The sequence below is a fragment of the Mangifera indica genome, chromosome 2, assembly GCF_011075055.1.
Source record: "Mangifera indica cultivar Alphonso chromosome 2, CATAS_Mindica_2.1, whole genome shotgun sequence".
In the NCBI taxonomy this organism is placed as follows: domain Eukaryota; kingdom Viridiplantae; phylum Streptophyta; class Magnoliopsida; order Sapindales; family Anacardiaceae; genus Mangifera; species Mangifera indica.
The window spans coordinates 130,361-154,183 of record NC_058138.1 but is presented as its reverse complement, the minus strand read 5'-3'; the positions used below and the strand labels follow the sequence as shown (position 1 = coordinate 154,183).

General features: G+C 32.3%; 5 protein-coding genes across 9 annotated transcripts; 2 read left to right on the top strand and 3 right to left on the bottom strand.

The window, feature by feature from the left end:
- Positions 1 to 562: 562 nt before the first annotated feature.
- LOC123209681 (pentatricopeptide repeat-containing protein At4g38150-like) lies at positions 563 to 1,607 on the bottom strand. Its single transcript, XM_044627812.1, has one exon. The coding sequence runs from the start codon at positions 1,525 to 1,527 to the stop codon at positions 706 to 708; it is 822 nt and encodes a 273-aa protein (XP_044483747.1). The 5' UTR covers positions 1,528 to 1,607; the 3' UTR covers positions 563 to 705.
- Positions 1,608 to 1,778: 171 nt separating this feature from the next.
- On the top strand, positions 1,779 to 3,724 carry LOC123209682 (alpha-ketoglutarate-dependent dioxygenase alkB homolog 6). Its single transcript, XM_044627813.1, has 7 exons — positions 1,779 to 1,993; positions 2,060 to 2,120; positions 2,232 to 2,270; positions 2,609 to 2,721; positions 2,862 to 3,108; positions 3,189 to 3,235; positions 3,360 to 3,724. Exons 1-7 carry the CDS (start codon positions 1,886 to 1,888, stop codon positions 3,543 to 3,545), a joined length of 801 nt encoding a protein of 266 aa, XP_044483748.1. The 5' UTR covers positions 1,779 to 1,885; the 3' UTR covers positions 3,546 to 3,724.
- Positions 3,725 to 3,877: 153 nt separating this feature from the next.
- LOC123209680 (chloride channel protein CLC-e) lies at positions 3,878 to 9,592 on the bottom strand. The gene is made up of 6 exons (XM_044627811.1): positions 8,808 to 9,592; positions 8,350 to 8,559; positions 6,987 to 7,453; positions 5,620 to 6,180; positions 4,833 to 5,038; positions 3,878 to 4,576 (listed from the first exon to the last, which is right to left on the bottom strand). The coding sequence occupies exons 1-6, from the start codon at positions 9,520 to 9,522 to the stop codon at positions 4,546 to 4,548; spliced, it is 2,190 nt and encodes a 729-aa protein (XP_044483746.1). The 5' UTR covers positions 9,523 to 9,592; the 3' UTR covers positions 3,878 to 4,545.
- Positions 9,593 to 10,653: 1,061 nt separating this feature from the next.
- LOC123199159 (mediator of RNA polymerase II transcription subunit 22a-like) lies at positions 10,654 to 11,768 on the bottom strand. The gene is made up of 3 exons (XM_044614041.1): positions 11,628 to 11,768; positions 11,122 to 11,187; positions 10,654 to 10,967 (listed from the first exon to the last, which is right to left on the bottom strand). Exons 1-3 carry the CDS (start codon positions 11,766 to 11,768, stop codon positions 10,746 to 10,748), a joined length of 429 nt encoding a protein of 142 aa, XP_044469976.1. The 3' UTR covers positions 10,654 to 10,745.
- A 4,320-nt stretch (positions 11,769 to 16,088) lies between these two features.
- On the top strand, positions 16,089 to 19,737 carry LOC123200106 (N-acylphosphatidylethanolamine synthase-like). Of its 5 annotated transcripts, XM_044615248.1 has the most exons (7): positions 16,089 to 16,224; positions 16,341 to 16,556; positions 16,650 to 16,777; positions 16,882 to 16,967; positions 17,734 to 17,871; positions 18,073 to 18,360; positions 19,434 to 19,737. In XM_044615248.1, the coding sequence occupies exons 2-6, from the start codon at positions 16,348 to 16,350 to the stop codon at positions 18,355 to 18,357; spliced, it is 846 nt and encodes a 281-aa protein (XP_044471183.1). In that variant the 5' UTR covers positions 16,089 to 16,224; positions 16,341 to 16,347; the 3' UTR covers positions 18,358 to 18,360; positions 19,434 to 19,737. The 5 variants fall into 5 exon arrangements, with proteins under 5 accessions (XP_044471183.1, XP_044471174.1, XP_044471164.1 ...); XM_044615239.1 differs by lacking the exon at positions 19,434 to 19,737 and having other exon boundaries at positions 16,346 to 16,556; positions 18,073 to 18,891; XM_044615229.1 differs by lacking the exon at positions 19,434 to 19,737 and having other exon boundaries at positions 18,073 to 18,891.
- Positions 19,738 to 23,823: the final 4,086 nt, after the last annotated feature.

The following is a 23,823-nucleotide window of genomic DNA, read 5'->3' as shown; positions in this document are numbered from 1 at the left end:
TGACATCAGAAGACCATCTCTCTCTCTTTTTGTTGTGGACGACAGTCAACTTCCCAATAAAATCTATAAATAAGGTCCTTATTTTAGACGAAAATGAATCATTTTCATCATCTATAATGAATGACAAAGACAATGTCCATCAAATTTGGACCTGGAGAAAGAAAGAAAACCATTTTCAGGACGGTGAACTACTTTCCAATAAGAATCTCTGCCTGGAATGGCTAACTATTCTAGCCTAAATTATTTCAAATTAAGTTAATCTTAGGATAATGGCACTCGTCTAATACTTAAAAAAAATTTAAAATTATATATATTTATTTTAAATATATAAATAAATATATTTATATATATACTATTATATAATTAAATAATTTTAAATTAAAAATAAATAATATTTAATTATATAATAATATATATCTATTTATATAATCGAAATAGATCGACAAAATATTGTTAATAATAAAATCTGAATTCCATTTGATTTTCTTGTGACTGTTCAGTCCATCTCTTTGTTGTTTGTTGTTTCCAGCATCTTCTTGCGTATGTTAAACTAGAAGGTAACTTTGAAGGGCAAAAAGGAATACATATGCCTCAAAAGAAGAGTACAAGTTTGTGATAACATGCCTCAAAAAGAAGATTACACATTTTTGAACATGCATGTCGCAACTAACAAACCAAAGCTCAAAAACTGTGTCGCATCTCAATCTACTTGCCAAAGAGAATGTCCATAACTCCCCTAAAAACAGGATCTCTTTTGCTGTTGAGAACTTCCCTCACAGCCTTCTCATCAGCCACAAACCCCTTCTTCTTCATCTGCTCCAAAAACTCCTTCCCCTCCTCCACCTTCTTTTCCCTCACAAAAGCCTCAAACACTGCAGTGTAAATTCCAGCATTGGGGCGCATACCTTTTGCCATCATTTCCATCAAATATTTCTGGGTATCATCCAATCTAGCATCACCAGCAAGACCCTTGATGAGAACACTGTAAGTGTAAGCATTAGGCGCCACTCCACAGGCCAACATTCGCAAGAACACCTTGACACCCTCCTTGCTCTGACCGGCATTCATGTAGGCCTCAACAACGGCCGTATGGGCTACCACGTCAGGCATGTGGCCTTTGTCCTTGATCTGAGAGAAAAGCTCTAAGGCCTCGTGGGTGAGTCCGTCTTTAGACAAAGCGTCGAACATCTTGACGGCGTTGTTGGTGAGACCTTCTGTTCTCATTTTATGGAATATTTCTTGAAGGTTTTTGGGGTCGTCCGACTCTTCGATAGCGGGCTTCTTATCGAAGGGATCGTAAGGGGGTGGGAGTTTGGTTTTGGGGATTGTTTTGGTAGTTTCATAATCATCTTCGTCTTGTTCTGAGTCGGAGGGTAGAGAGAAGTTAACTTTAGTATTGAAGGTCTTCTTGGTGGTGGGTTGATCAGAAGAAGAGCAGAAATAACGCTGCTTAGAGAAAGAGAAAGGGAAGTGGAATCGAGGTTTAGGGGCAAGAATAATGAATCGAGAGAGTACAGTTCCTGCCATTGTTGGAAGTACGAGCTTCTGCTTCGCGAAACTTCGGATGGTCAAATGGGTTGGCTTTGTTCGCAAACAGAACTTTCTTGTTATAAACCATCGCACCAAATGGAAGGGGACTTTGTGGCTTGTTAAAAAATTCTTTGGGCCTCGCAGTTGAAACTTTGGGCTTGTGGTCCATTCCAGGTACTCAGCGTAGCGTAGTCTTTTCCTTTCTCGATTGTGTCGGTGCAAGTTACCCGGTCACAGACATTAGAAAGAAGTAGAGGTGCCTCTCCAATCAATCTTTTAAAAATTAAAGTAGACCCCCCTGGTGTGGGGTTGTCTCTATATTTTATCAAGTAGAGTAGTGATTTTTGAACAGGGAATGGTAGAAAGAATGGATTTTGATGAGTTAAGAGTTGGTAATATACCGTCAGTTATGTATGTTCCTGACTTCATCTCCAGCACTGAAGAAACCCACCTCCTTAACAATGTAAGCATCTCCTCTTTCATTATTGTTTTTTATTTTAACGATGATATAACCTTTTAATGTGCTTAGATTTATGGAGCTCCTGTATCCAAATGGAAGTCTTTGAAAAATAGGAGATTACAGAATTGGGGTATGTTTTATATTTACATTCCTTCTGTTTTTGGCTTTTTGTTCTCTATAATCTCTTGTAAAGCTGTATTTCCTTTTTCTCAATTTACTTTTTGCTTATGGATGATAACAGGTGGTGTTGTCCATGAAAAGGGTCTTCTGCCTCAAGATCGTAAGAATTACATAAAACTTGTTTAGATATTTATCAATTTTGTTTCATTCTTTAACTCATAATTTGGCTATGTATAAACCTCAAATTTTAACTGATAACCTCTCCCAACAACCAGCACAACTATTTGTAAAAATTAATAGATGCAATTCATTCCTTATCAGGGAGTGAGGGCTTGATAATTTTAAGATTCTATAAAGTGTTATAATTGCTGTTCATTAATCATGCAGTCATTCATAGTTGGCATTTAGGTGATTATATGTTATAGTTAGCCAAGGCATGTTCCTATTGTGGACACTACTTGTGTGAAAGCAGAAGTAATTTCTTCCTCTCTCTTGCAGTGCCTCCTTGGCTAACGAATATCACACAACGAATACATGAAAAATTGGGGCTATTTCCATCCGCAATTAATCACATTCTCATCAATGAATACCTTCCAAACCAAGGAATAATGGTCTGTACTGAGATCTCTTATAATCTTATTTCATTCATACTTTGACGTGAGTTATGATAGTATGGCATTATTATATTTTCCGGTTATGTTGGATTTTTGAGCTGGGCATGAGTTCCTTATCAACATTATTGTCAATACAGCCACATCAGGATGGACCCGCATATTTTCCAGTGGTAGCAATACTGTCTCTTGGATCACCTGTAGTGATGGATTTCACTCCCCATTCAAAATTTAGATTAGACACAAGCGAATTGAAGAACACTGTTGACACCAACAATTCTAATGAAGAAGTGTTTGACACTGATCAGTGGAAGGATAATCACCATCCTTTCTCGGTCTTATTGATGCCTCGGAGTTTATTGATCTTCAAGGACAATGCATACTTAGGCAAGGATATAACTCATGGTTGGATGGGGATTTAGGATAATGCCTATGCTGAAAATTTGATGACACTGTTTGTCTTGCAGATTACTTGCATGGAATTAAAGATAATGATGTACAAGAATGTGGTGGGGTAAGACTGAGATTGATACACTGGATGAATTTAAAATACGATATCTGATAAGTTAAATAACTTGTGTTTCTGAATGATTTGGCATGTCCATTTTGCTTTTTTCAATTCTGATGTCCTTTTCCAGGTTGTAAATGTAAATGAAATTCAAGCATTGATGGCTCATGAAGTTGGTTTGCCATTAGAAAGCTCAGAAAAGGGTGTCGAAGTGATGCGGGACAAAGATGCCAAGATTATAACTAGAACTACAACAAGAGTTTCGTTAACATGTCGGTTAGTTTTGAAGGTTCACAAAAATCTGTTCAAGTTTTAGAAATCTCTCAAATATACTTTGCTTTTGTAGTCAACAAGTTTATAACTGATTTGAGCATTCACTTCAAATATTTCGCCAGGGCCTATTAGTTAGTTACTTAGAATAAAGATGTATTTGAACGAAAGTTGCATAACTTCATCTCTTAAACATAAAGCATAAGCACCAATGGTAGCAGCAAACCTCAGATCCTCTAATATTTATGTTTTACTCAATATGACTATTCATTTTCTTTCAAGTTTATACTTTATTTTATGTATTAAACAAAGTAGCAATGGCACATGTTTACAACCCAAAGCCAAATTGAAACAAATAGATTATAAACTAAGAAAGAATTGGGACATACTTCATTTTGGGCAGATTTTATTCATATTATTATGCCAACCTGAGAATCCATTAATCTAACAATTGATGAGAGAAACTATAGACTTCAAAAATGTACATTTAGTCTTGTATGCCCTCAGAGCGATTGTCAGACCTCCACTGATGCAATTTATGTTTCAGTGATATGCTTCCACTATTGAATTCGAACTGGTCCATGCCATGTCTTTTATGAAAACATTATTTTACTATATAAAAGAGGAATAAATTTATAAAAGTAAATTAGGGGCTAATGAACCCGAATATGCAGATGTGTGGCATTGAAGATTGTACTATTCTTCTATAAGCTTGTCATGCAACCTGTTGTTCCTCGGCTGTAGATATGGTCTGTGGAAGCTTAACAGTTAGTCTATTTACTAAAAGGAAAGATCTTTTCTTTCCTGTGCTGCATAGCCCGCTGAGCTTATAGTTTCTGCTAAATGAGAAAACACCGGAACCTCTGTTGAAGTAGATGAGGAATCCAAGGTTGCAATGCCCGCATAGCATACACCTGCACTAGACTGGTGATGGTAGGTGTCCAGAAATTGGATAATGATCTCAATCTCCACATGATGCATCCCTTTCTTTTGACTGATAAAATATATGGTGCTAAAAGAAGACTCATCTTCCACAACTTAGAATACTAGCTCAGGGATTTTCTAGTTGCTAGAGCTCTGCACTCATAAAAATTAAGAAAAAATGTGAAAAGATAATCAGTTAGAAACTTTCCTATAGTGAAACAGGAAAATAAATTACACACCACGATCTGAAATTGTATAAACGAAGATTATCATAAAATCTATGGTTGACATCAATTCCAAATTCAGAGCAGGAAATAAAATTCTAAGATTGATTCAATTAAAAGGTGCATGCAAGAAGTGCATCTATAGAACAGTAAAAATACACAGCATCAAGGCAGTTAAAAGATACCTGCAAGTTAGGCTGATACATTCTCTGTCTAAAAGGCCAACCAAGTGTCCTCTCTGATCCTCAGTATGCTCCAAAACAACTGGAACTTCACTTATACCGTGTCTATTCATAGTCATTAAGACAGAAAGAAGGTCCATACTGGGAGTAGCTGTCCATGAAACTTGACATTTTTCACTATCAGAGCATATTTCAGATACTAACAGCTCCTGAAACAGCATCAGCCACGTAAGCAAGATCACATGCATGACATGAGTGTAAAATGAAGAAGATATCCCTTATTAGATTGTTTATATATATGCAAAATGCCAGTGATTCACAAATCTTCTTTATAAATGTCAAGCAAAATTAATAATTTCCAATTATAGAGGAAAGTACCTTGCCATTTACCAATCGATTGTGAATTTAAAAATGGACTCTTGTCTTCTGTCATTGACAATATTCCTGATTCACAATTTTTCCCCTAATGTTCCATTTTGCTGAGTTTCTTTGCAATTTTCCAAAGCAACCAAATTTTTTATATTTCCCACTTCTCCTAATCTTACTACTAGTAGGAATAAGGTTTCAGAGGTGCTAATTTATTTAAGCTCAAAGCAGTGGCAGTTTTAAAACAATGTACAGAGAGTTCCCGGATCATGTTTAAGTGATAGTTTGAATTCTTGCCTTGAAATAATTGTAGTAAAACAGATAGACACTTGTGTATTCTGAAGCTTTTGAGGACCAATCTTGAACAAAACAGATTTTTGATTTATGAAATATACAAAATACATATAAATAAAGGGTGCCTTACCTTATGGCTAATGCTATTTTTGGCTATTGCATATTTGCTGAAGTCTTGAATGTCTCCAAGTGTTAGTAAACCAAGTAAAATGTTATCATTATCAACAATCATTGCACAAGACTGCTTCTCTGCCAGCATGAGAGTCACCACTTCCACCAGTGAAGTGGTCATTAAAACAGTCACATATCTGGTTCTCATGGCTTCTGAAACAAAAATTCTCTTCCCTAACTCTTCAATTTCGAGATCTGAATCATCTAAGCAAAGTGAGCTTTCAACTGCACAAAGGTTGCTTGCATCAGATTCATCTTTAGCCAATGAATAACTGGAAGACAACCCACTTGCCCGACTGGGATATATCTCAGATTGTTGATTTGCATGAGCCTCCTCTTGTACAGCTTTTTTAGTCTCTTTGACATCTCTTCTCCTCAGCCCAGATGTAATCCATGAAGATAGCCCAACAGCTCCCAGTAGGGGCAAAACTATCCGATAATCCTGTGTCAACTCGAAAAGTAGCAATACCGAAGTAAGAGGTACCTGACACACTCCTGCAAGAGTAGCAGCCATTCCAACCTACAAAAGAAATGCAGACAATCACCCAATCATGAATTACAGATACACAGATCAATCCTATTAATCAACAGAAAATTAAAAGAGTATTGAACATACAGATTACAATATACTCAGAACAACTCAAACAAATCTCACTATAACAGCCCAGTGTCAACTAAATGAAATTTTCAGCCATTGCTTTATTTACACCAAACTTTGGGAGGTATACATTCTAACAAAGAAAAAATAAATTATTTTCCACAATAAAGGTGATTTTTCAGAATAAAGTTGGAACCTTTCCCAAACTGGAAATAAGTAGTAATTTCTATAAATCTTTTATTTTGGCCTACCAATCTATCTTTCTGAATATGGTAATAAAAAAATCAGCAATAATCTTCACAGTTTGGCAGCAAAATAAAGAACTCGGGTAGGAAAATTTGGTAAAATGCAATCTGCCCATATTAGAGAAATATCTTTACAAGAAACTCTAATTAGTACAACTGTTCATGCAGGAATATTAAACCTGGTGTCTATGTATTTATGTTAGCAATAGAATCACAGATAAGATTTTGCAACAGACAATGTATCCTATATTATCCCCCATTTCTTGGTCTTCTTGTATTATCATGTTATTGTTTTCCAACCTAAGGTAATCATTGAATCCTTTTATCCTTTTTATTTTTGCTAGAAAAGAGCATAGTAAGACATATCTGTCAAAATGTTAAAATAAAAAAATAAATCGTTCAAATGATTGATGTATGTCAGATCTCAAAAACTAAAAGTTAAAAAACTATCCAGTTTGAATAAAAAATGCCATAGCACAGTACCAAGCCATAAGCCTGTGGCGATGCCACTTCCAGGATGGAAAGATCAATTGCTGGATTGGATTGGGCAATTGCAATATTAATGAATTTCCCATATGCCATTCCTGTTGCAGCACCAACAAAGAGGGATGGGGCATAGTAACCCCCAACCAATCCAGAAGCCCGACACAGAGAGGAAGCAACTATCTTGACTACTACCAGCTGTAGCAATAGATTGATCGAGAGACCATTCACAAATGGTCGAGATTCTAGTAAAATGTCAACATTCTCAAAACCCCAGTAAAGGATTTCAGGATACACCAGGGCTATCAGACCAACAGTCACACCACCCATTATAGGGAACACAGCCTTTGGTGTCCCTAAGACTTTATGCAGATCATTGAAAATTACCAGCATATATGTTGTGCATCTCGACAAGGTCCAAGAAATCAAACCGCAAAGGATACCAAGCAATAGATACAGTGGGAGTTCTGAAAAAGAGATAAAGAGTTTTCACAGTTAAAACCATCATATTTAAACCAAAGGCTTTAATATTTACTTCCAGAAGTATTAAGCCTTTGTTTGGAGAAGTTCATACTTGAACAGTGACTTAACTAAGTCCGCATCACAAAGTTGACCTTGAAGATAGTGTTTCATATATGCCATCAAATTAAAAAACTACAACTAATTAATGTCTGAGCATGGATAATAATATTGTTATGGTTATGGTTACAGTTACAGTTACAATGACAATGAACAGCAATGGCAGAACCAACGTTCTTGATGACAGTAGTGATGATAGTTTTCAAAAAGTGTCCACAGTTTTGGCGGAATCAATGATGGTGAAAAGAATAACAAGAAAGGTTGTAGCAGCAGAGGAGGTGGTGGCAGTGTTAAAAATGGTTTGAGTAGAGGTAGAAGAGATAAAAGCAGCAGTATTAGACTCTTAATCTAGCCGCAAATGTGTTACATTTTTTTTGATGAAGTAAAGAATGGCATTGACGTGTTATTACCATAAAGTTGAATTTAAATTAAATATTTATTGAAAACACATCTAGTACCATACTACATGATCAAAATGGATAAAACAAGACACTCATTAGTTTCAAGTTGCTTACAAGAATATGTTATGATAAGGCATTTTAGTGCTAACGCATTTGATGTGCAAAAGATTGACCTCGTTCATTTACTAAGAACAATTATAAGGGAAAGGAAACATAATTATGCCAGTTTTTGGCTCACAAGATTCAATAATGTAATTTAAGCATTATTTACGTCAATTTGAGATGAAACTATGATCAATTAATACCAAACAAAGTTGTGTAGTGGCCTTTGAATGTGCAGATTATGCATCTATTAGTGTAAAAGATGAGATATTTATATTTACCGCCAGGGGAGCGGAAATCGTAGTCTGGGACCTTAAAGGCAGGTTCAGAACCAAGACCAACTTCAGACACCACAGAAGCTATAACAGCGCTAAGAATGACCATGGAAGTTGTATTTGGCAATGATGTGGAGGATTCTGTATCTGTTGCCGGCGACGGCCACAAGACTGACTCTACAGCGAAAAAGCAACCAGCAACAGCCGCATTGAACCCTGTGAACAAAGCATAAAAATGACTTCAAGTTTAATACTAGAAAATGGAACAAGGGAGTGGCGATATGGAGTCTAAACGAGCCTTTACCTGAAAAAAAACCAGCATTCCGTTAATTTATAATAAATTTAGAGAACTTGGAACAAAAGAGGAACCTAATTCATTATAATCATAAGAAAAAAAAACATAATACAAGAAAATGGAAAAGGAATAATTGTATTGAGTCTAAATGATAAACCAGTATACCAACCCGAAGAAATTCCAGCAGCTGCACCTGCAGCCACGAGAGGCAGGCTTTTTTGAGGACTTAAATAAAATAAATTCCCAATTCCCTTGGCAATGGATTTTCCAATTTCCACACTTGGACCTTCAGGCCCCAGGGAATTGCCAGTGCCAAGAGTGAAACAAGCAGCTGTTGCCTTCAAAAGAGGCTGCAAAGCTGCCTTCAAGTAATCATAAAAATTCATATTTGAAATGTTTTCTTCTTCCAGAGTAGCTTGAAGAGCCTTAATAAGGCTTACAAATAAACCACCACCAGCAGGCACTAAAACGACACGACTCCAAATGGATTCAATGGGCTCCTCTCTCAACCAGGAAGCACCCCGGTGCGGAATACCATCCCAGAAAATGTCTCGAATTTCATGTACACTGTTATTGAATATGACCACAACTATGCCAGTGAAGAGACCTACCAAGCAAGAAGATATTATTATTCCCGAGTTCCCAAGGCCAAACCCATCTATGTCTATTATCGGCTGCTGTCTCTGTTCAGTCTTTTTAGGCAGGGCAGTGACTGGCCTCGGCCTGAGCCTCAGCCCACCACCACCTATTTTTGCTGATTTGGTAAAGAATGACAAATAGCGCTGCTTCGGCGTGAGTAACTTTTTGCTTTGAGAAGCAGATATCAATGGAAATGAGCAACACCAATGCTGTTGCCATTGCAGCAACTGTAATTTACACTCCATAGTTTCTTCTTGCGCTCTGATTCTAAAAGGATAACATAGCTGCTGTTCTCGTACCACGTAGCAGTCAGAATCTCCCACTAACCATTGTTTTGTTTGTTAATATAAATATATAATATAGTTTTTTTAATTTTGTGTATGGTATATTGGGTATTCTATAATATAATTTTTTTAAAAATAAAATAATTACAAAATATAATGAACACATCATCATTTTAAAAAATTAAAAAATATCATAAATATTTTTAAAAATTTAAAATTTTATATATATATTATTATTACATTATTATTTTATCTAAAAAAGTGTATCTATTTATACCGTAAAATATGTTTACTATATTATATTAATTATTGTATATCTCATAATATATATCGTTTTTCATTTATATTGTATCATTTTATAAGATACATATTATATATCATAAAATATTGATAATTATATAATAAACACATAAAACAATTATAAGTTCTAGGACTGCAAAGGAGCCAAACTAGTCATGAGTTACACATAATTCTGTTTGTACCAAGCTGAGTTTGAATTTGTTACTCCTCAATTTGGTAAACTTAGTTCTTTGATTTGTATCTATGGTATCAATAAAATTAATATCTTGTATATGCACTCTTAATCTCTCCCTTTTTTTACTTTGAATATGAGAAATAATTAATAAAGTTATGAAATTGATTTGATTAAACTATATTGAACTCAAATCCTCACTTTTACCCTCAAACTCAAACCAATAACACTTGAACTCATCGGGTTTGAGTTCGAACTCAAAACCCAATGTCTATCTCATCAATTTGAACTCAAGCCAAGCAACATCAGGTCGTCTATGCTCATTTTCGCCTAATTCTAACCTTCTATTTCTGAGAAGTCAATAATGATGGGTTTCTATTTACAAAATTATTTATCTAAACTTTAATAAAAAACAATAATTATTTATATTTACCAAATTGTATCAAATACGATAATAATTTATAACTAATAATTTTTAAGATAATCTATTTTTGTGATAATATTTTATTTTTGATAATAAAAGATTATTCAAACAGACAAACTCTAATAAATATTAATATAAAAACACAATTTAGTAAAAGCAATAGAACCAAATCTCAATTGTTGACACAATTTAATTAGAAAACCAGCTTCTATTTCCACAAATAAATCATAAAGCTAAAGCAATATACGCTCCTACATTTCCCATGTCACTAACTCATAATGCCTAAATTTAGCTTCTCTGGGCAGAAGAATAATAATGTGCTTCGAGCTCTTTAAGACTAGCCGCTGCCTCTTCTCCAGTTCTAGCCATAATTCGATCTGTTTTCTCTGCATGTTGATTAAACTCATTTGTTCTCTGTTCTACATGGTCATTAAGAGAGGCAAATTCTGAGAATATTGCAGTTTGCTTTAACTCAGAGACCAACTTAAGTAAAGAATCAACAGCTTGAACCTGTTCTTCATTAAGTGATTAGGAGGAATGAGAAACTGAAAACAGTTAAACTTTCAAAAAATGAGTGATCATAATTATCTAGTAAATAAATGTCACTTCTAGGAAATGAAGACCATAACAAAACTATTTTTTCCTTTTGAAGAATTTCACATACCATCCTAGATGCACGCATCTCCATCATGAAAGCCTCTTGCAAATTTCTAACAGGTGGGTCATTCACCTGCAAATAAAAGGTTCAACCAAATGAAAAAAATGAATTTTATGGATATTTCCTACCCATGCCAGAACTGATTTCTAACCACATGCAGAAAATCCTCTAAGAGAAGCTAAATTTTTTTCTCATAAAGAAAAATCAACTTTTCGTTTGCATATAAAGCTTTAGCCCTGGATACATGAGCAAAATCAGAGTAAAAAGATAAATTTATCCATCCCTACTTCACCAAAGGATTCTAGACCATATTCAATTAACTTAAACATGGTCTCATTGACAACAGTTCGACAAATTTTTGTGTACTTCTTTATCATGTCACCATACATACATTCAAGAATATCTCGAGAATTAGGCTATCACATTTTTAACTGCAGCAGTGTATTTATTAAAATTTAAGTGAGCCATAATGCAAGAAAGGGACAAAAAAAATTTTCTAAGCAATAGTATACCCTGGCAGCATTGACAAGTTGGCTAAAATTGTCAACAATATTGGCAATATCAGTTTCAACTCTTTGCATCAAAGTCTTCTGCTTCTGAGCTGCTGTAGCTGCCGCAGCTGCTGTAGGCCCACTTCCTCCTCCTTTATTCATTGTTTTCACTCTAAAAAGCCACCTCAATATTCACTGAAGTTAATTTGATTTCACCAAAGCCTAGAAAAAATAATAAGCCAAAACTTATATAGAACCAACCAACACTGATACTAGCTTGAGTTTAAAATTCAGTATTTGGTTTGCCATAGGAGAAAAACAATAGTGCGTCTTTAAGAGGGAAAGAAAGAGAGAATGGGAGTATGATATTCATGCATACCAATATTCAATTACATATACCATTTCTTTATTCACCTAAACGGGGAAGGGGTTTTAGTTAACTTCATTTCATTGGAATTGAAGTTTGAGTTATTCACAGCTCTTTTGAGTTGTTTAATCTATATGGTGATCTATTTGCGATCCTTTTAGATAGAACATTTTTGGATAACTTGTTCAATCTTTTGTTATTATGTTTATTCTCAGAAGTAAAAAAAATGCCCCGTACCAATTCTGACATGACAAAGCGAGGACTTGATGTCACACAAATTAAAAAGGGATAGGAAAATTTAATATTACTATGATTTTTTTCCCATGAACAAAGTTTAGAAAGATGTTAAGACACTTGCACTTTCTTATGGTGCAGCTATTCACACGCAAAAATTACACTATCACAGACAGATGCATATAATGTGCTTGACTAAACTTTGTTGAGGGATAAATTATGTTTTAGAGTTCAAACAATCTAAGAGTGAGATTTAGAATGTAAAACATCAACGTTGAATATATGCACATGCTACAATTATCTGCAAAAACACATTTTACTGAAGTAATTAAAAAATATATAAAGTCTAAATAGAGAGCTCACATGAATGACCAAAATTGACAATGTTATCAACTGAGAACAAAACAGTCTATTTCTTTCTCTTGGCATAAAAATATTCCTAAATTAAATACAAGATGCAGGTCTAGAAAATTATACATGTAGTCAAATAATCAGATAAAAAACATCAGGATATTCAGTTAATTTCTCTGAATTTGATTTATATTTTTTGAAATTTCTATTGAACTCCAGAGATAAAGAAAAGAAAGGGGTAGTAGGGGTAGTGTCATACCGAAACTATACAAAGGTGAACATGTGAAATTTACAAAGGCTTATGGAATCAGGACCTAAAAATATTGATCTAAACATTTTTCTTTTTGAAGAATAGAAATCAATTCCCAGAATCTTTTACTGGGAATAGTCTTCCAAAACCAACCACCAAAATTAGGGCTATGCCTGTATTTCCTATATAAAAATCCATAACACAAGTAATAGCACAAAATGCATGAACAAAAACACAAACAAACTGCATGAAACCCCGGGAACACAATAAAAAAATGTACTTTAAACATGAGCGTAAGATAAAAAAAGCCAGGTTACAACTATATATTAGTAGCATGCTTACAACAACCCTGATTCATAAAACTAGCCCCAATGTTTTCTAACAAAATAATTCCTGAACAAAGTATCACCAAAAAATAAAAAGTAGAAGTTTATATCAAAATGATCTCCATTTGACATATGGTACTGAAGACACAATTTAAACGATAAAAAATAATATCCAAAAATTCTCAAATGCCCATAGTTCTTTACATGAATTCCTAGATGTGAAACTCTGTATGGTTCAAAATCTCCACTTTTTTCCTATCCTTGCCTTTTGAAATTGAAGGAAAAAAAAAAAACAACAGAAAGACATTGATGTGGTTTATAACTAAAAATTTAATCGTAGTAATAATGCTTATGGAATCAACAAAATTGTTGAATGAAAAACACTAAGCTTTACTGCGGGCAAAAATTTAAAATCAATTAGCTAAACTAACTTTCACTTTTAACTTTTCTCTTCTTCTTTCTTTTCCTCTATATAGGTTCTGTTCATTCAATTGAATCTTATCTTGCTTATTAAAAAGGGTTGGGTTTGCCCGCGGCCCCAACCGAGCTCCTTTTTTTGTTATGGCCAGTGGGAACTCGACATATATTGTAGCAGTCTATGGGTTAGCCCACTAGCCATGTAGGCTATGAAGTTCGGTCCATAGGTTAGTTTGACTTTACACGATGCTATGTATAATTTAAAAAAAACTTATTAATTATTTTAAAAAATTTATTATTATATAAGATATCCAAATAATTTACTTGAGGAAATTTAAAAGTATTCATTAATGTTATAAAAAATTTAAAAAAATAAAAAATTTGTTATTAATTTTATGAGAAAATTAAAAGATACGACAAAAAGTTAAAATTTATTAATTATTTGTTATTATTTTTATCGTGAAAACTAAAAAATTTCATATGGGAAATACAAAAGATGTGACAAAATAATTGAAGAAGAATTAAAAAATAATTAATGAAAAAAATTAAAAAATATATATAATTAACAAATTAACCTGACAAAAACTCGCAGGCTAACCTAATATGATAGCCTATAACTATGTGGATCTTGGGCTTGACACAACCCATAAACATGGTGGGTTGTGCTATAACTAACCTGATATGCTCTATTGTTGTGTCTATATATATATAATCAGGTGCATTTGACATGGTGATATACGACCTTTGTCATGGTTTTGGTGGTAGGGTTCCATGAAGACAACCATGATATATGTGACATCATTAAGAAATATGCATCATGTACTTTTAAGAATATTTTGAGACAGGGTGGCTATAAATTAGGTTAAGCATGAATATTTTTTGACTCAAGTTCAAATTAAATATAAAATGATTTAGTCTAAGTTTGTCAAGCCAAATTAAGGGTGAGTCAAGTGCGGTTTCAATAAAAAATAATTTAATTCGATTTGAATTTATTGTTTAAATCAATAGTTCAAATTTGTAATTTAGTTCCACTCAAATTCATAATTCGAATTGATAATTAGAATTTTTAGCTCAAATTTGTAGCTTATTGTCAAAACAACATTGTTTCCCCTCAATAATATATAAAGTTATTGATTTGAGTCGTGAATTTGAATCAAACAGAGCCATGAATTCAAATAATCAATTTAAACTATGAATTCAAATTGATTCGAACCATGAATCCAAACAAAATTAAAACATGAATTTGAACTACCAATTTGAATTATGAATTTAAACCAAAATCAAATTGAACATCTCTTAACTCGAGTTTGATTTAGTTTAAAAAATAAGTTGAATCTTTTAGCTTTGATTCAACTCAAATTTCAATCAACCAAATTTCAAATCTCATTCCCCTCTTTAAATTTAAAAATCTAAAATCTAAAAATCTAACATCATCATTTAGCAAAAATCTAAGCTCCACCCCAGGTTTGAAAAGTCATAATTTGCCCCTAGCGTTTCGATCTCCTCTCTCTAACAATAATCTCTTCTTTGACTGTTGACTTTTTCTTTCCCTCCTGACTTCTCTCTCCCTCCTAGTCTCTTGGCAGTCTCCTTGTTGTCTTCATCTTAAACAAAGATGAAATCGTCTTTGTCTGACTTATTGTTTTTATCGAAGATGAAAACGACTATGAAAGGCAAGGGAGAGATAAGCTGACCAGAAGTGAGAACGCTGATGGGTGGAGAAAAATAATACTAGCATTGTGTTTAAAATTCACTATTTTGTTTGCTATAGGAGAAAAAACAATAATGACAAGAACATGGAAAGGGAGAATGAGATTCATGCACACTACTATTGAGACTGCATATGCCATATCATTGAGCAGGAAATTTAGAACTTAGTTTCTTTTTCACTTAGGTAGATTTATTTGATTGTTGAGTTGGCATCATCTCTTTGGTTGGGAGGGATTCCATTGAGTGGTGAATTCTTAAGCTGGTGGTAAGTTTTTTGCTTCATTCGGTATTTATTTGGGTGGCGAGTACTTTCTAATCTCTATTTCACAATTCGGATCATACCTATTCCTGAGAAGAGAAATACATCATTATCAATTGGAGGATTAGGTAGGAATGCTTTGACTTCAAATTACAAAGAAAACAAAATAAAATTTGGAGCACGTACTATGTTATTTAAGAATATTGATTTAGTCATGAATAATTCAGTGAAATAAGATTATTTCCTTGCTGTGTGATGATTTACATGCTTGTATGCTAACTAATTAAATTATATTTTTCTTCAACAAAATGATCATGAATCAATAAAGTTGCATATGGAGTTACTGGAAATCATAGAAATAATAAATCTTAACATATTTAATCACTAATTGTGATTATAATATAAGCAATTCTATATAATTAAATCTAAACATTCTTTCTTTATTCTAGTTACAAATTTTTCTATATGGGTTTTACATTGCACCCTCGAAGGCCCACATTAATATATAATTTTGAATATGGGCCGAAAACCCATAAAAGGAGGAAGAAGACAAGGCAATTACATTTATGCCTTGCGGCTCTTTCTGGTTTGGGGGGCAAGGTTAAGAAGGAGGGGAGGTCTTCAGATTCAATGTGAATGAGACCCCAGCCAAGTACTTGAACATTAAAAATAATCATCGTCTTCAAACCAAAGTTGCTGGACTGGTATGTGATCTTATTCTGCTATTACGCTTCCGGATACTTGTTTATTTTTTGTATTATTTTTATGGATGACTCGGTACAAATTAGTGAGAGATAAGATTAAGTTTTAGAGATTTTAGGGTAGGGATGAGAACAAAAATGGAATGGGCGGCACAAGCGAAACACATGGGAGGATTACCAAGAAAGTTAGTGTTCATGGCTGTTGGAGCATTTGCAAAGACGGTGGCCAATTTTCTCAACACCACTTATGTTCACAATGCTGATACACTAATTCGTCTTGTTCACTCTAGGCCTTGTGGGGTACCTCTCCTCACTGTTAGTAATCACATGTCCACGTCGGTCTCTTCCTTTGTTTTTGTTTTCTTTTTTTTTAATTAACAAACCATTTTTCCATTTTCTTATTATTATTTTCATGAATGATTCGGCAGCTTAGATGATCCGGTCATGTGGGGATTCAAGGGTTTTCCCACCCTGGATGCTAAGTTGGCTCGATGGGTTCTTGCTGCTGAAGATATTTGCTTCAAAAATCCTCTTTTTTCATATGTCTTCCGATTAGGCATGTCCCGTTTTCTGATATTAGTATCTGAAGTTTGTATTGAATTTGAACATGTTGGATGCTTTTCCTGGCACATTTTGTCACTGAAAATTGTAGTGTTGCAGGTAAATGCATACCCATCACAAGGGGTGGGGGAATTTATCAAGAACATATGAATGAAGCAATTAAGCGTTTAAGTGATGGAGAATGGGTATGCACTTATGATTGCACAATTTGTACTCCAATGATTGACTGGGCTCTATTTCTTACGGGTTTCTTCTAATTTATACTTAAAAAATTATAACAGAAAAGGAGCGTTTTGTGATTTTTTTTCATAGGTTGTTGGGTTTATTTTGGTTGATAATCTAAATAAATAGCTTGCCCGACTAATTCATATATTTCCCGTTGCTTTTATCACTTTTCGTCCTTATTGGATGCTTTATGCAGAAGGTTACATGCGGAATGCCATTCTATCCAATGTGAGTGAGATCAAGAAGAACCTTAGCTTAGTGGAACTGATATTAGAGTAGGGAATAATGTGATATTATGGTACATGATATATTATTCAATAATCAATACATTTTTTACTCTTTCTATATCATCCGTTTTCCCAGTTATTTTTTCACTTTCAGGCTGAGAAATAATCTCTGTTTCTCATTGAGCATTGGTTGGACAGATATAATGTCTACTTTTAGTAATTTTTCATCTTGTGGCTATTTATCTTTAAGTGAGAGATCGGCCAACCAAACTTCCAGATTTACATGGAGCTGACTTTTTTTATAGTGTGTTGGTGTATATTGATATAAAAGGTTCATGTTTGTTTAATATTATGGGTTCCTCACAATGTTTAAGTTGTTTTGATTTGTTGTAGATTTTACACTTGTGATAATCTTTTTTCTTTAATCCTTTTTTGTTTGAGAATGACAAGTTTGTAGCTGCTCTGAGGTTATTTTTAATTTCATATCCCTTATGGGCAGTTACATACTTTTCCTGAAGGAAAAGTGTCACAAGAAGATGCACCAATTCGGCGGTTGAAATGGGGAACTGCTAGTCTTATTGATCGTGCACCAGTTACTCCAATAGTTGTGCCAATTGTTCATCATGGTTTTCAAGAGGTAATGCTTTTTCCTTAAACTCTGTCCATTTTGATGGTTAAAAAATAATTATTAAGTTCTCTCAATCAAGGAGTGAATTTGTATAATTGCTTATGAATAATTTATCTAGAGGCATGTAGTATCAAAAGCTCTAAAATATCACTTTGGTGCATGTGTCATTATTCCTTGATTTGGTTTATTTTACACTTCATGATTTCACAGGTGATGCCTGAAAACTTTATGTTTGGTCGAAGGGCTCCATTTCCATTGTGTAATAAGCGCATTAACATAGTTGTTGGGGAGCCAATAAAATTTGACCTTCCCAAAATGAGGCAGTTGGCAATTTCCAAGTCTCATGATCCACATCTTTGTAGCATGGGATGGCCTGGCAGTGACTCTCATGGAATGGACGAAGCTGCACGCAGATATCTTTACTCTTCCATTTCTGATAAAATTTTGACTATCATGGAGAACTTGAGAAGCTTTGGCAGGAGCATTTTGAAGTAAAAGGTTCAAAATCTTATATATTGTAGCTCATTTTTTTGAAGTGTTAATTGTATTTTATCTGTCATTCTTGTTAGTCCAATAATAGTAGCTGATTCTCTACTTAAGTTGGTCTGAGTTAAACAGAAGGCAATCTTCTCCAGATTTGCATCTCTTAGAAACCGTTTAGAACAAGAACACATATTTTGATAAGAATTGGAGAGGGGATAAGTGCAATTTCAAAGAGCTTGAAGCACATTATTATTCTTTGGTGCAAAGAACAAGTTCAAATCTTGACATTAGGACTTGGAGCCATAGAAAAATAACGCCTTCATATTTTTTTTGTTGCTTTAGTTTAGGGATAAACAATGATCATAAAAGCCCCAATTTAGTTTTTACATGAGAGGTTTCATCTTCAAAAAGCAAGGCTGTATGAAGTATGGTCCATTGTATATCTTTAACTGAATTGTAATTTCAGTTATAACTAAATCTATTTGTGGGATTATGATCTTATTTTATAAATCCAGAATTTTAAGCTCATGAAAGCTGTTGTATGGAGTACAGTATAGTAGTAAAATTGTTGTTGGTAGTATACGGTTTTTCCTTTTTATGTGAAGTTATGTGTATTACTGTTACAACTCTTATACGTAATCTTTTTCGTTGCCCTGATTCAGAAATAATGATATCTGTATTATTCTTATTTAAAATTTGTCACCCTATTATATATGCTATATACGCATAATGTTATTATTAATATTTTTCAATAATTCTATGACTATTTATTACAATAATAAATGTAATTTATTATTTAATAAATTGATATTGTATTGGGCCAGACCTGCAAGGCCCATAAAGGAGTAAACAAAACATGTTTATATAGGAGAAAAGAGAGAAGAACAGAAAGGACAAAGTGAAAGTGGGTTTTATCTAATTGATTTTAGCTTTTTGCTTGCAGTAAAGCTTAGTGTTTTTCATTCAACAATTTTGTTGATTCCATAAGCATTATTACTATAATCATATTTATGGTTATAAACCAGATTATTGTCTTTTTGCTGTTTTTGTTTTTGTTTCTGTTTTTTTTTTTGTTTTTGTGATTTTAGGAGGAAAGGATTGGAAGGAAGGGGAGATTTGAGTCGTAGGGTTTGTGATCTAGGAATTCAGATAAGGAAATATGGGCATATGAGATTTTTCGGATTATATTTTTATTATTTAAATTGTGTTTTTAGTACCATATGCCAAGTTTTGATCATTTTGATATTAGCTTCTATTTTTTTTAGTGATACTGTTTTCAGGAATTACTCAGTTGGAAAACATTAAGCCTAGTTTTATGAATCAGGGTTGTCGCAAGCATGGTCTGTAACCTAGCCTTTTTATAGTATGCTCATGTTGAAGTATATTTCTATAGTGTGTTCTTGGGGTTATATGCGGCATGTTTGTGTTTCAGTTCATAGATTTTGAGTTATTAATATAGATTTTCCTATAGGAAATACAGGTACTGTCCAAATTTTGGTGATTGGTTGTTTTGAAAGACTATTCCCAGCAAAAGATTCTGAGAATTGATTTCTATTCTTCAAAAAGAAAATTGTTTAGATCAATATTTGTAGGTCCTGATTGCATAAGTCTTTGTAAGTTTTTCTTGTTGACCTGTCTATAGTTTGGGTGTGACTCCCTTTCTTTTCTTCAAGTCTAGAGTTCAATAAGAAATTTCAAAAAATATAAATAAAATTAAGAGAAAACAACTGAATATCCTGATGTTTTTAATCTGATTATTTGAGTACATGTATGATTTTCTAGACCTGCATGTTGTTTATAACTTAGTAGGATTTTTATGCCAAGAGAAAGAAATAAACTGTGTTGTTGTGTTCTCAGTTGATAACATTGCCAATATTGGTCACTCATATGAGCTCTCTATTTAGAATTTTTTTTTCTAAGAGAATGTGTTTTTGCTGATAATTGTATCATGCGAATATATTCAACATTGATGTTTTACATTCTATAATCTTACTTTTTGATTTTTTTTGAACTCAAAAGCATAAATCATCCCTCCATAGGGTATAGTCAATCACATTTTATGCATCTGTCTATCATAGAGTAATATTTGTATTTGGATATCTGCACAATAAGAATGTACAAGTGTCTTAACATCCTTGTAAACTTTGTTCATGAGAAAAGAATCATAGTAATATTAAATTTTCTTACTCCTTGTGTGACATCAAGTCCTTGCTTTATCATGCCAGGATTTAGTATGGGGCAAATTTTTTTGTTCTTTTGAGAATATACATAATCACAAAGGAGTGAACAAGTTGTCCCCAAAATTTAAGATTTGTCTGAAAGGATCACAAAAAACAGATGTAGACGATTAGATTAAGCAGCTTAAAAAGGCTGTGAATAACTCAAACTTAAAGGCCAATAAAATAAAATTAACCTAAAACCCTTACCAATTAGGTGTATAAAGAAATGGTAATATGGTATATGTAATAATGTAATTGAATAGTGCTGGGCATAAAGAGATGAGATTGACTTCAGTGACTATGGAGGCGGTTTTATAAAGAAAACACAATGAACAAAGGAGGAAGTGGGTCTACAGCAGCTCAAAGTCTTTATATTTTGTAGCTCATTTCCTAATGCATATATTTGTGCATTTTCAAAGTGTAAATTGTATTTTATGTACCATTCAAGTTGATTCATTAAAGAGAAGATACCCGGGGCAGCTTGCATATTTTATTGGACCTTATCCTTGCATTGCGGTGCATGAGACAACAATATGCTTTGTAAACGAAATGATTGCCGATTGCAAAGGTAATAATATCATTAAAAAAAACTTTCCAATAATTTATTAAATGCATGTGATAGGCCGACAGGCTGTCACTGAAACCAAATCATTTTATTTTTATTTTTTTTTATGCATGTGATGGGCCACCACATGTTATTAATGCACTGGAGAAGATGAATCTGGATTTAATTAATTAATTTGGAAATAGCAGAATCACCTACACAAATAAATTATATAGATTTATTTATATAAATTGGTTAGATTCCGTGGTTATTTATTGCAAAATTATTAATTAAATATTACCAAATTAAATTATATTAATAAATTTATATATAAAATATTATTTATTTAATAATATAAGTTTGTATACATTAACTTTGTATTTGAATAATATATTATAATATAATTAAATATTATTTTATTTTTAATTTAAAATTATTTAATTATATAATAATATATTATTTATATATTTTATTATATAATAGATACAAATAATTTTATTTATTTAAATAATAAATTTTTTATGTTGTTAGTAATAACGTTGACTCATGAGCATGTGCCACATGAAAAGCATCTTTTTGGTTACCTGCTTAAGTCTTTCTTTATTCTATAATAATTTATCCGAGCAGAGCTTTGAACATGTGAGTTCACTCATTTGACTATCCTCAAGTTTAACCTCAAGTTTAGTTTGGCTTAACGGCATAATTCACAAATATTATTTTGTATAAAATATTTTATATAAACTCTGTGTAAGTAGGGGTAAATTAACTTAAACGAAGTTTCAGTTTGGGATAACATAAGTTTGTTATCATTTGAATAGAGTTGAACTCAAATTTGATTACAATACCAAATTAAGTTTGAGTTCAATTTGATTTGATATTATAATCAAACAAAAATTGATCAAAATAATATTATTTTATATGTACTAGTTAAAATGATATTATTTTAATTGATTTTAATTAAAATTTTAGAAGCTTACATGTTCAAGAAACTGAACACTCCAAAAGCTCAAACTCTAACTCAAGTTCAACAATACAAAATCTTTAGGTTCGAGTTTGAACTCAAATTTAAATAAAACGAACTCATTTAAATAGATTAATAATCAAGTTTAAGCTAACTCAATTTGAATTTTTTTTTTATAAGTTTAAGATTATTTTATAATATAATTATAATTCATAAGTTGAACGACTATTTCACACCTAATGTTTGATAAAACAATATATTATTCTTCGATACAAGTAGGGGATGAAGATAATAATCAAAATAATCCTCAAAAACACCGACCGGATAGATATATCTTTGTCCTTTTTCATCTCTGCCCCAAAACTATTTTTAAAGTATATTTATGTAATATCAATTTAAATTTAACTATTTTAAAGTATAATTTATGTAATATCAATTAAAAATTTAATTATTTATCATAATTTTATTATTGTAATAGTATTTAAACAAGGGGACTAAAGAGGGGGCAGGAAGGAGAAAGGGTGAAGAGAGAATTATCTCTTGCAAGTAAAAGATGAGGATTCCTTTTACGAGGGATGAGGATGTGTCACACCTTATGGGGATGGGGATACCCTTCCTGCCCCTTCTTTATTGTCATATTTATCTTTGTCTCATATAATATATTAATAGAAATGAAAATTTTCCAATGTTTCACAAATTTGTCATGGGATATATATATATTGGTAATAAAAAATTTTATTCAAATCAAATTATTTTGAAAAAACAAAAACAATTATATTAAATAAGTCAAATTTTAAATTTAATCATTGATTCTATAATTATTAAAATAAAATTTAATTTTGATATATTATATAAAAAAAAAAGAATCCTAACTCGTTACCTTAAAAAATTTGAAGATATTTTGATTTGTCCCTACTGTGGATGATGATTGTTTGAGGAAGACATTTCTCCTTCTGAGATATAATTTTTAGAAGCAGCTCAGGTTTGCATATGTATAAACATTAATTATAATTGATAGATAAAATTTGAGAATAAAGACAAATAGTTACCCTGATATTTAAATCATTTCGTGTCCTATTCCTATATTTAAAATATAATTATAATTAAAAATCAGCTTATAATCACTCAACATATTTTATACGACTTTATCCTTGTTTGAGCCAACAATATGCCTTACAAACGAAATGATTGCAGATTTCAATACAACTAACCACATATTATTAATGCATATAAGATGAATGCCAAGGATTTAATTAATTTGATAATAATAAAATTATTAATATAAATAAACAATTTGTTTGGTAAGTGATATAAATATTTATTTATTTTAATTTTAAAATAATTTAATAAGATATTATTAAATAAGTTTATATATTTATATATTTTTATATATATATATATTATTCGTTTAAAAATATAAATTTGTATTTATTAACTTTGTATTTAAATGATATATCATAATGTGATTAAATGTTATTATATTTTTAATTTAAAAATTTTTAATTACATTGTAACACTTTTTAAATATCTTCTTAAATAGTAGATACATATAATTTTATTTATTTAGATAATACATTTTTTATGTTATTGGTGATAGTGTTGACTCTTGAGCATGTGCCATGTGATTGTGTTGAAAAGAGGCATCGTATTCTATTTGAGTATGTGCTTAAGTTTTTCTTTATTCAATAATATTTTATTTGAGCTTAATATGGTACTTGTAAGCACACTGAATTAACCATTTTCAAGTTTGAGTT

Excerpts from the sequence above, each read along its gene's own strand:
- LOC123200106 (XM_044615248.1), top strand. The coding sequence starts at position 16,348 with ATGAGAACAAAAATGGAATGGGCGGCACAAGCGAAACACATGGGAGGA. Across the intron at positions 16,557-16,649 it reads GTTAGTAATCACATGTCCAC|CTTAGATGATCCGGTCATGT; the intron begins GTCGGTCTCTTC and ends ATGATTCGGCAG. Across the intron at positions 16,968-17,733 it reads GTTTAAGTGATGGAGAATGG|TTACATACTTTTCCTGAAGG; the intron begins GTATGCACTTAT and ends CCTTATGGGCAG.
- LOC123209682 (XM_044627813.1), top strand. The coding sequence starts at position 1,886 with ATGGTAGAAAGAATGGATTTTGATGAGTTAAGAGTTGGTAATATACCG. Across the intron at positions 2,722-2,861 it reads TTCCAAACCAAGGAATAATG|CCACATCAGGATGGACCCGC; the intron begins GTCTGTACTGAG and ends TTGTCAATACAG. Across the intron at positions 3,236-3,359 it reads ATGTACAAGAATGTGGTGGG|GTTGTAAATGTAAATGAAAT; the intron begins GTAAGACTGAGA and ends GTCCTTTTCCAG.
- LOC123209680 (XM_044627811.1), bottom strand. The coding sequence starts at position 9,522 with ATGGAGTGTAAATTACAGTTGCTGCAATGGCAACAGCATTGGTGTTGC. Across the intron at positions 7,454-8,349 it reads CGATTTCCGCTCCCCTGGCG|AACTCCCACTGTATCTATTG; the intron begins GTAAATATAAAT and ends TCTCTTTTTCAG. Across the intron at positions 6,181-6,986 it reads CGCCACAGGCTTATGGCTTG|GTTGGAATGGCTGCTACTCT; the intron begins GTACTGTGCTAT and ends TTTCTTTTGTAG.
- LOC123199159 (XM_044614041.1), bottom strand. The coding sequence starts at position 11,768 with ATGAATAAAGGAGGAGGAAGTGGGCCTACAGCAGCTGCGGCAGCTACA. Across the intron at positions 11,188-11,627 it reads AACTTGTCAATGCTGCCAGG|GTGAATGACCCACCTGTTAG; the intron begins GTATACTATTGC and ends TTTTATTTGCAG. Across the intron at positions 10,968-11,121 it reads AGATGCGTGCATCTAGGATG|GTTCAAGCTGTTGATTCTTT; the intron begins GTATGTGAAATT and ends AATGAAGAACAG.
- LOC123209681 (XM_044627812.1), bottom strand. The coding sequence starts at position 1,527 with ATGGCAGGAACTGTACTCTCTCGATTCATTATTCTTGCCCCTAAACCT.